The 11491-nt window shown below is 43.5% G+C and overlaps 1 protein-coding gene across 1 annotated transcript in view; it reads left to right on the forward strand.

The window, feature by feature from the left end:
* The window catches only part of kcnt2b (potassium sodium-activated channel subfamily T member 2b), a 41950-nt gene that overhangs the window by 8231 nt on the left and 22228 nt on the right, over nucleotides 1-11491 (forward strand). Inside the window, exons 2-9 of the mRNA XM_086185955.1 lie at nucleotides 1901-2003; nucleotides 2270-2332; nucleotides 3092-3140; nucleotides 3535-3594; nucleotides 5147-5221; nucleotides 5468-5551; nucleotides 7074-7168; nucleotides 7818-7998. Coding sequence (XP_086042081.1) covers nucleotides 1915-2003; nucleotides 2270-2332; nucleotides 3092-3140; nucleotides 3535-3594; nucleotides 5147-5221; nucleotides 5468-5551; nucleotides 7074-7168; nucleotides 7818-7998 — 696 coding nt within the window. The 5' untranslated portion in view covers nucleotides 1901-1914. The remainder of the gene's footprint in view (nucleotides 1-1900; nucleotides 2004-2269; nucleotides 2333-3091; nucleotides 3141-3534; nucleotides 3595-5146; nucleotides 5222-5467; nucleotides 5552-7073; nucleotides 7169-7817; nucleotides 7999-11491) is intronic.

An 11491-nucleotide genomic window follows, 5' to 3' on the forward strand; every position in this document is an offset into this window, starting at 1 on the left:
TTACAAACCCAAGGGCTTCTTGGGTCCCAGGGGAACGTGTGCATCTGCATGTTCCTGTTTTCCCTCATGTGCGCCAAAGCATTATTGTCGACAGGCTGCTTGGAGTGAAGGGAGCCGTCAACAAGTTGGTGCGTGGCTCCAATGGCTGAACGCACTTCGCAAGTGTGTTTGCTCACATCTGCACATGTTACAGAGAAGGAAAAGACAATGAATCCTGTGTTGCCATGGCAACAAAGAGGAAAGTTACCCCTCGACACACATATACACTACACCAAATGTTGCTGGGAATCTGTGTCTGACCGTGTGGGCTGCTGGTGTCACTCTGGAAACCCTTGCGCACACACACACTCTCTCTCTCTCTCGCTCTCTCTCTCTCTCTCTCTCTCTCTCTCTCTCTCTCACACTCACACACACACACACACACACACACACAGCGCCACGTCTTCCTCTTCCTGCAGACAGGAGAATAGATTGCAGTTGTTCCCTCTTTCATCTGTCTGTGTGTTGCAAGGAGACCACCAGCAAGCCCAGTCTGCCGTTTTTCATCCTCCACCTGAGTCATCCACCCTCCCCTCCATAGGATGAAAGGAAGGCTACTGAGAATTCTCCCCCAGGGTGTTCAGACAGGAAATACAGTCACCTGTCTGGTTCTGTGTGGGAACACATGTAAAAGCTGTCTCTGGAGGGTCTCTTTGTCATTTTCATCATGTCTCTCTGTGAGTGTCCATGTCAGATGGGCTTGTGAATGGTCTAATAATCCTAATAACCCATGTACAGGTGTGTTTTTTGTCCATACAGTATATGTGTGTCCTTCTAACAAGAGGGTGGTAGAATGGAAAGGGAGAAAAAGCAGTAATTATGGCCTCCCATGTTCAGCAGAAACATCAGAGGGAAGTAATTTGTTGCTCTATATTTAATCAGTGGAGATAACCAGACTGACTGCAGCTTTCTGAGCGTATGGGCAGGCGGACACGCAGAAGCACTATTTCCTCCAAAACCCATTAATGCAGAAGCCGCAGTGTCTTCTTTCCATACTCTTCCTTGTTCAAATAGTCATTATCACTCCTTTTTATCTACAATTTGTTCAATTGCCTTTCCCCTCCTCACCGTCATGCTTCTTCTTACCCTCTTCTGTCTCGACTTTAGAAGAAGTATTTTATCACTTCAGTCAACCACAGCTCCTCCTGCACTCCCTTATTTCTCCTCCTCATGTCTCCCTCCTTTTCTCTGCCCATCTCTCCATCCCTGTCTTATAGGGTGCAGGTAGAGTTCTATGTGAATGAGAACACTTTCAAGGAGCGCCTCAAGCTGTTCTTCATCAAAAACCAAAGATCCAGTGAGTTGCATGTGTTTGGGATCGTGCTTTCTGTGCCTCTCATTAGCTGGGGGAAAATTCTGTTTTACTGTCTGTTTTGGTTGAGTAGAGTGCGATTTATTTCAACTTGTGAAGTGTTGTCATTCTTCACCTACCTTTCAGTGTCAGTTGCTCAGCCTCTTTTTCATTCTCGTCGTTCTTCGTTCTCGTTCGTTCGAAAGCTCTTGCGTTTCTGTTTTTTTTTCCCCTTCTCTTTTGTGCAATCGTTGCATGTTTTCCACAAGGCCTTGACTTGAAATAGAAAGGTTTTTGGTAGGTTGAATCTAATTCATTTATTTCTAAATCCACACATTAAATAACATGATCTTCATAAAAACTGATCTGTACTGTTTTAAAGATACTTCATCTCCTTTAATGCAAAGTTGTCGTGATGGTATTTCGCAGAGGAAGTGGTCACCTCTTTATTGATCATAATTGGCTGATTTGCTGCTCTGTTTATGCAAAGAAAAACTAGATCGTAATTCATAGAATCACACTTTTTTAACGATGGGTTGTTACCTTTTTTTTTTTTTTTTTTGGTTGCAGGCCTGCGGGTGCGAATGTTTAACTTTGCCCTCAAAGTGCTCAGCTGCCTCCTCTACATCGTCAGAGTGCTACTGGACAACCCGCAGGAGCAAAGGCAGGAGTGGTGAGAGAAACAGTGATAACAGGAGCTTAATGAGGTGAAACATCCCTGTGTGAGTGTAGAGGCCTGATAGCAGTAGCGAGAGCACCAGGTCAATGATGAGATCACAGTGTGTAAAAAGGAGGAGGGAGATGAAGGGAGTGGAGATGCGATCAGAGAGGTCAGCTGATGTTTGGAGTGAACAAAGGGTCAGTTCACTTTGCCTCAATAACTAGATGAGAGTTTGCTCTCATTGCTGTTTTTTGTGGTTTTTCCTCCCCATCCTGCAGCTTAAGCGGAGTGAATTGCACCAAACAAAACACATCCTCCCGTCCCTGGAGTGAGTTTGACTGGTAAGCAAGTGAGTCTGTAATTAGGAGTGATGGCTTCGGCCTGTGGACCACGGAACCACACACCATTGAGGACTTCCATCCCCACACCGGTCAAAAATGTTGCATAATCCAATCAATACAAGTTCACTTAAGTGACGCGATTCACATGCTGATATTGAGCATTCCACATCCACATTCATTCATCACAATCCAACTGTATGGATTACCTGTCGACATAATATGTATGAAGTGCCTGTGCAGCCTAATCAACAGCGATCTAGTGAAGATAAAGGATGTAATATACAACAGCAAGGAGACAGGGAAAACAGGAAGTGCACATGGACCTGAGGCTATGCCATGTCTCTTGCTCTGGGACCTATTGATCTAATTGGTGGCTGCTGACACTGGCTAAGCTCTGGCTCCAAATGAATAAGGAGCCTGACAGACTGAGCTCAGGAAAGGGATGGGCCACCTCCTGCTTCAGGCAGCAGACTCATAGGAGCAAATCATAGCGCAGGCAGGCAAGCAGCCATGATAAGCCCCAGGGTGTCTTCGGGGGAGGAAAGGCCTTTCTCTCACAATAAAGCTGTAAATTTCCATTTGATTGTGTGAATATTACTGTTCTCCTACAATATGAGCACATTAACACTGTTATACAGTTTTAAATGGTAAAATTAAGTTTAATGAGTTATGGTCTTTGTTGAGAGTCGCATTTGGCAGGGGCAATTTTAATATGCTGTCTGATTAGTGGCCAATATTGTTGTCTCTTCTTTTCTGTAGGAAACTGATCATCTGGGTGGATAGGCCTCTACCGCTGTGGGCGCTGCAGGTCAGATAGATCATGCATACATAAGACGCTGCTCTGTTTACGTCTCGTGTGAATGCACTCGTCGCAATTAATGCATTCCCTCGATGTCACACCAGTCCTCTGCTTGAATTCATAAACTGGGATCACCGTCTTTTTGACAGTAAATGTATAACCACATATTGTACATATAAATGCACACAATCAGACACAGGAGATGGTCTCTTGCTTTATTCAAACCTGTTCTCTCTGAAGCTCAGTCATCAGCACGCCCACTGATTCCACCCACGCTCTCCTCTTCTATCTCTGCGACTCCTAATTTCGCTTCTCTGGTCTCCCTCAGACTGTTCCAACTGCTCTGTGTCTGCTCTCCCTTGTCTCTCAATACCCCCCCCCCTCTATCTCTCCCTCTTTGCAGGTGCTGGTGGCTTTCATCAGCTTTTCAGAAACTATGTTGCTTGTGTATCTCAGCTACAAGGTGAGTTACTTAGAGGCTGCAGCAGCCAGCCTGAATCCTCTCCCAAGTGCCTGTAGATAAGATGCCTTTATGTGTGGTAGTGTCCTTTACACCTCTGTATGGTCTTTTTACTGAAGTGAACTCTACCTTTCTCCCCTTATGCTCCTTTTTTTGATGTTGATGTAGGTTAGCAACACAACTAGAAAATCTCATTTCAGCATTTCAGAACTCAGCATTTGTATGATATATTTAGTAAAGTTACACACAATATTTCTTGCATCAACCGAGGAATGTCCACCAACATGAGCAATCAGAAAGTGTATTTTGCCTTTCAAATATGTACAAACAGGTGTTTTGAGCTCATGCTGTAAAGACATGTTTTCACCTCTGCATCCTTTTTTTTTACTCAGAATGCAGGAAGAACCGGTTACATATATTTAGCTTGAAGCTAATGTTACCCAATATCCACGAGCTACAAGCAACGAAACAGTCAAAAATGTCAGTTGAAGAACTCTAAGGCACATCATCCAGTACAAAGGTCCCTAACCAAACCATTCAGTGGAACTCTTTTGTTCACGCTTGTTGTAGAAGTGTTGTACTGTCTTTGTTTTTAGCTAAAAATGTTATTAAAATATTTTGAGCATTCCATTGAATAAAGAAGACGGGGATTATACCAGATGATAAAAATTGGTAAATTTCAATTTTTGGGCAGTTGTGCTGTTGCTTGATGTTGTGGTTGTAGCTTCAAGCTAAATTGACTAGCTATGGTTTTTGGAGTGATGCATCAATGAAAAAAAAAATACTTTGTGAGCTACAGCTATCTATTTGTGAGGATCTGAAAGGCAAAAACACTTTGGTTGACATATCGCTCTAAGTTAGTTGTGTCTGCTTAGGTTTAGGCACAAAAACACTTTACTCTTTAAGTAAAGATCATGGTTTAGGTTGAAATAGGATTAAATAATTACATACATAAATAAAATCAAAGGAACATGTTCTGGCATCTCGTTCTTGGCTCATGACTATGTGAGTTACATCCAAATGATTGTGCCTTAAGTGTAAGTATCATCACGAAGGGTAAAAGAGAACATTCCGCAACAGGACCTCCACAGAACAGTCCTATTATGGACACATCAGACAGGCTTTAGGGAGGCAGGGAAGCCCCTGTGTTGCAGCAGTGGGGTGCTGATCCATCAACGGGTGCCCCTGCCTTTGATGTACTTGACACTATAAGCCTATGAAGGGCTCAATCTGCAGATTACTCTGGAGGCTTGAGGCCTTAGCATTTAGAGTTGACTGATTCCTGTGGACATACACTGCGCCTGTCCACCTACACCCATCAGAGCCAGGTCAGCCATATGCATGCAGCAAATACATAAAAACAGTCATGGCTGACAACAGTGAAGCCAGAGTTTTGCAGGGACGCTGGTGTTCTTGCAAAGGGTACACAGAAGTTGTGAAACCCTGCAAAAGCTGGTCAATTTGTCCCCATCCACTGGCTGGAATCGGGCCTATTATGTGGTAATCCTCATGAGAATGGAGTTTCCTGACCCCTGTGTGTGGCTTGTGTTTCCAGGGCAACGTTTGGGAGCAAGTATTACGTGTCCCCTTCATTCTGGAGATGATCAGTGCAGTACCCTTCATGATCACTGTGAGTGGAAAGATGTGCATTCTGAGCCCTGACAGCATTGGGACTCTGTCAGGCAGCCTTTTGTTTTTGACTGCCAAGCTTCATAATCCCCACCCCGAAAGGCGCATGGCATGTTTATAACCTGCTACTACTGAAGAAATGGTGTCAGCATGCACTCACAAGACCTCTCTGCTCGCAAAACATCCTGTGACTGCATCATGTTGAAAAAAAATATAAAAACAGACTGAAGCTTTCTCTTCCTGACAGGTGATTTTGCCCTCCTTCCGAAATCTCTTCATCCCTGTATTTCTCAATTGCTGGCTCGCCAAACATGCTCTGGAGAACATGATAGTGAGTGACGCATCTCCCTGTCCACTTTTTCCATTAACTTCTACATCTCTTTTATGTGACTTTGTTGCCGCACGATTGCTCTCCTTCTGTTTCTGACATTTCAGCTCACCAGTTTTATCTTTGACGCTCATTTCCGTGACGGAAAGTCAGCAATTTTGGGGTGTTTTTTTTTATTTTTTATTTTTTTAGATGCAATAAGCAGAGCATACAGCTCTCTTCAGTCAAACGAAGCAGCGCAAAGACAATTGTTCCTATTTTGGTTGCAATTTGGTCCTTGATGTGCTGCGAATAGATGTCTCAAACCACATCTACTCCCCTGCACAAAGTCACTTCTGATGACTCTCCATGTGTTCACAATGCACGTTGGAGTCAAATAGAAATAAACATTCATAAAATGTGTTCAAATGAACATAAGCACACATTCTCTTCCACTTCATCCAACCCTTGCACCAAAATAGTAGGTGCACATTGAGACGCCCACACAGTCTGCGACACACCTGCGGCCAAACTCACAAGAGGTTAGAAAGGTGACATGTTTGCAAGTCAAATTCCATGGAGGGATTTATGGACGTCCTCTTTCAGAGGAAAATATTTGTTATTTTAGCATGTAAATCAAGCGCTCTGGTGCACTTTGTGGAGAAAATAGATGGAAAAGATTTACTTGTGGCAAAATAACATTTTGCCATTACACAAAAACCTTTTGGCTCATCTCCACCACAGCCCATGAGGTCATGAGTCACCACCTCCCAGAGCTGATGTCTCCATTTGAAGAATGACCTCCATGTTCTGCTCCTGTTTTCTAAAGACACAAGGAATCCAAAATTCACTTGAGTAAACATCGGCTAACCCTGCTAACAATCTGGCCTAGCCCTTTATTATAAACAGACTGATGGGGTAATGTTAGGAAGAGTCTATCAGAACACACTTGATTTGGCAAGTTAGTTACCCGGATAACTTCAGTCAATAATTTCTTAATTTTAATTAAGTTAAACAGCTTATTACATCTTTAGCATCAATCAAGACTTAGTCCTATGTCAAAGCTAGTATTCACTGTTGTACCTCAAAAATTCAATTTTGAAACAACAAAGATTCGAGATGTTTTACCAAAGACTCTGTAGTATGAAGTGGATTGCGACGTGACAGCCAACTTCTGAAACGTCCCTGAACTCACAATCCACACCATCAAAAACAGCAGATTTCCCCAAAAGCAAAAAAATATGCAGGTATTTAAGACCAGCCACGCCGGATTTATTTGTGTGCTGAAGCTGTAAAAGAGGGCCCTTAAATATGCACCTGAGACTATTAGATCTGGTACTTGTCTTCCTTCCATCTGCCTTTGTTTTTAATACACCTGCCCTCGGCTCTGCTTCAAGTCATCTTCCGTCTGTCTTTTTCTGTATTTTATTTTTTTGTATTTCTTCAATTCATTGTTTCCCCACTACTAGTCAATCACATTTCACTCCTGCGGGATTGTTGTCATTTCCGTACATTAACTTGTATGTCTGTCTTTGTTACTCTGCAGAATGATCTGCACAGGGCGATCCAGCGGACACACTCAGCCATGTTTAACCAGGTGGTGATACTCATCAGCACACTGGTCTGTCTCATGTTTACATGGTGGGTACCCGCTCGACTGAAATCGAACTGAGGATAGGGGGAGACAAGGGAGAGGAAAGGGGGCAGAGAGACATCAAATATGAGGTTTGGCAGATGGTGAAGGATTTCACAGCCGAGGACAGGGTGAGGAAAGAAGCAGTCAGTCGCAAAATGGACACAAAGCAATTGTGTGATACATGCAGACATAAAAAAAATGATATGATGCTGTCGCTAAGAGAGATGCAGACAGCGGAGAAAGGTAATTGGTGACTGCGAGAGTGAGATAGTGCTCTGAAATGACAACTGGCGAATGCTTTAGTGCAACAAAGGATGTGTCAACTCACAGCATATATGTGTGAGAGCCTGGGCTAATCCAGGGGATCTACAACAGCACGAATTAAGCTCTGTGAGAATTACAGGGTTGACATTTGCCTGTTTATCCCCTAAAGAGTGCAATAATATTGGCACTGAACTCACACATTTAGGCTATATATGTTCCACTAAGGAGCTAGGGCATATATCCACCCCCTCCTCCTCACGGTACACACGGTGGTGATATACTGCGCTCCACGTTTAATTACCCCCATAGGCTCCTATTTTACCCAGCATATCCGTTTCTTTGTCAAGCTCACCTCTCTGTGCTCTCTCCCCCCATGCTGACCCTCATCAGCATCTGCGGTATCCAACACCTTGAACGAGCTGGCAACAACCTCACCCTGTTCGACTCACTCTATTTCTGCGTTGTCACCTTCTCCACGGTGGGATTTGGAGATGTGACCCCCCAGATTTGGCCATCCCAGCTGCTTGTGGTCATCATGATCTTTGTGGCACTCATTGTGCTTCCCATACAGGTGAGAATCATCACACTGTTGGAGTTTCACAGGCAAGAGGTGTAGCAGTAATGTCCTGGACAACTGAAGTGAACAGAGACCAAAAAAAAAAAAAAAAAAAAGTTTAATAAAACCATAAATGCCTCCATACAGCTTGTCTGATGTAACCCAAGTGTCCTGAAGCCTCGATGTGCTAGGGTGTTTCAGAGAGATACCATATTTTTTCTTGCCTCATTAAAAAAACTACAAACTACAGTGAACAACCACGCTGAGCGGCAGCAACTTCCGCCTGTAGCAAATGGTGAAATGCAGAGTTCTGATGTATTCAAGTTTGTTGAGAATGGTCAGAGTTTCACATTATTGTAGCACAATTTCAAGTGAATTGACTGATTTTGTGAAGATGGCACACAGAGGGGGCGGCACGGCAGTGCAGTGGTTAGCGCTGTCGTCTCAAAGCAAGAAGGTTTGGGATTCAAGCCCCGGCTCGGGCACGGGATCTTTCTGTGTGGAGTCTCCATGTTCTCTCTGTTCCTGTGTGGGTTCTCTCTGGTACTCCGGCTTCCTCCCACTGTCCAAAGACATGCAAATGTGGACGAGGCTGATTGATACTCTAAATTGACCGTAGGTGTGACTGTGAGTGTGAATGGTTGTCTGTCTCTATGTGTTGGTCCTGAGATGGACTGGCGACCCGTCCAGGGTGAACCCCGCCTCACGCACAAAGGCAGCAAGGTTAGACTCCAGCCCCCCTTTAACAGGATAAGCAGTAGAAAATGGATGAATGGATGGCGCACAGAGGGAGGGATAAAAACCTTATAAAATAATAAAAACTTATTGTGACACTCTGGCTGACAGTCAACCACATTAAAATATTGTTACTAAGGTCTAGCTTGACACTCAGATACCACTGTTGTGAGTAAGTTCAATGTTTTTCTCCTTTTCTATTTTTAGCTTCCGCCTCAAACGTTCTCATCCTCGTCATTTTGACTCTGACATGATTTTTCTCGTAATGGAATAAAGTTTTTACCCTGAGACTTTTAATTCTTGCATTTGCCCCTCACACTGTAATGTGATGACGCATTGCATCCCACACAGATTTACAACACTATTTTTATTCATTTCCTCAGTCACTCAGTTCTCCAAATCCCTCGTCTGTCATTTAGTCCATGCAGGGACCCCGTGACAGAGCGCAAGATGAAGCATTCATACACAGACACACACTCTTTATGTACAAAGAATCTAGACAAACAGATCAGTCACATTTTCTCCCAGTGTTTACCGCTCATATTTGTCTACACTGTTTATCCCTGAGGTTGCTGTGTGTCTCCCCAAAAGACATGTAACTGTTAATGGGAGTTTCCTAAGTGTGTGTGTGCTGTACCTGCAGCCAGGCGAGGGGTTTTCTGGGCTTTTTCTTGTCAATATGATTTGATTTGTTTTACGATTAAGCTCTGGTAGCATACGCTGACATTTACTGCGCCGTAGGTGTAAGACAACATCCTACACGTCTGACCAACTGGCCATTGAACACGTTCTCACTGTTATTTTTCACCAGGTGTGACTGCTCGGCGGGAAGTAAACTCACATAAGAATAAAGATAATTTTGTCCAACTTTTACAAGCCAACTCACAAAGAAATGGCCAACATGGATGTCATGGAGGTCCCAGTCCCTCATCTTTCATCCATAAATACCCCTTGACATTTAGAAACTGGCCCCCCTCACCCTGACCCCCCCCCGTGCCTGTATGTGACTGTTTCCTGCCTGCAGGCTGCACAGGGAAGCCACAGAACACATCAGAATTGAGCGACTGTTTTTTTCTCTCACTCCTATCTGATACCTCACTCTATTTTTTTGAATATTATCATTTGACAAATCAGTTGGTGTGAGTTTCAGCAGTAGAAGCTCACTGATTTGAAAATAGGCCAAATTCATTACACTCTTAACACCTTGTTTCTACATTCAAGCGTCTGGAGTTTGTTTTTGTTTTTTTTAACTCACACAGGAATTTGGTAATTTCCTATGAAAACCAAAAAATGTTGTTGAAAATGTTGCTGCAGATGTCGGACGGACGAGTGGACGTGGGAACAAAAAAAATTATACAATGTTCACGTTCTCTTTTCATGTAGCCTCTTTCTAGTTGATTTATTTAACAGATCTTTTGTTATCCATCTGCATTACGGGTAGCCAGAGAGCTGCAGCCAACACTTTGGGAATGAAGGATTTAGCGAACATCTTACATTCAACATCCAGTTTCTCAAGTGCAGAGACTTTCCTTTCCCTTCCTGGAGACGATGGGTAATATCGGCTGCCACATTTGGCGGCACCAGGAACTGCTTGTCACACAGATGCATACGATGACGATATTTTTCCAACCTTAACACGCTCAACATAGAACAGTCACGTTTTTAACCTCCCACGGTTTAAGAAAGAAAAAAAAGCCAGTGTACAAATGATCTGTGTCTGTTGAACTCTGTTGACACGGCTACAGTCTATGTTTAGAAACATCAGCAGCCATTATCAGAGACTGTTGCTGCTCATGAGCCGAGGAACTCGTTACGGCTGGCAGAGAGTTCAATGCATCAACTCATCACCTGCTTAGTATCGACTTGGTGTCACTTGAATTAAAAAGAATCTCCAAAATAAAATAATCTGAAATAAGCAAAAATATCTGTCAGAATTGCCAAAAGTCAAAAAAACACTAAAAGCATTTTTTTTGGGGGGGGGGGGGGGGGTTGCTTCCCACACATGTCCCGCAGTCCAAATCCACCTCCACACCACTCAGACCGTCTGACCTCATACTTGTTCCCTGCACCCTCCTCAAATCTAAAAGTGCTGCATATTAATTGTCACGTATGCTCTAACCCATTGTACTGACTACTTCCTGTAAACAAGAGGAGAGAGAAATTCTCTCTGGAATATGCATGGTGTATCGACTGTGCAGCTCTTTGTAACTAAGGTTTTAAAAGGTGCTGTGTAAATAACATTTTCTTGGCTTACGTGCTAACAATGCACGAGGAGAAGCTGCCTCATTATGAAGAAAAACAGTATAAGAAATAGATGCCTTCAGTGTTAATGAGGAGAAGACATTCAGAGTGAGAACGATGCCAACCGCGTCTGCCACCACCACCTGTAGCTTTAATTACACTTATATCTGATTTTTAACAATGTTTTGTATTATTATTATAGATTCTACTCTAAATTGACCGTAGGTATGAATGTGACTGTGAATGGTTGTTTGTCTTTGTATGTTGGCCCTGCGATGGACTGGCGACCTGTCCAGGGTGAACCCCGCTGGGACAGGCTCCAGCCCCCCCGCGACCCTTAATGTAGGAATAAGCGGAAGACAATGGATGGGATGGATTATAGATTCTTAGAAACTCAACTGACCTTCAGAATTGTGGAAATGCAGATTTTTCCTCTTTGAGGAATCATTTGCTCTCTCACAACAGGTTAAGATGACATGTTTTACTGTAGACTGATCGCATTTGAACCATCTCCTCACCAGAGTGCAGCAAT

The sequence above is a fragment of the Aulostomus chinensis genome, chromosome 18 (genome assembly GCF_037954235.1).
Source record: "Aulostomus chinensis isolate RoL2024-O1b breed Wild chromosome 18, RoL_Achi_v1.0, whole genome shotgun sequence".
NCBI classification, from domain to species: domain Eukaryota; kingdom Metazoa; phylum Chordata; class Actinopteri; order Syngnathiformes; family Aulostomidae; genus Aulostomus; species Aulostomus chinensis.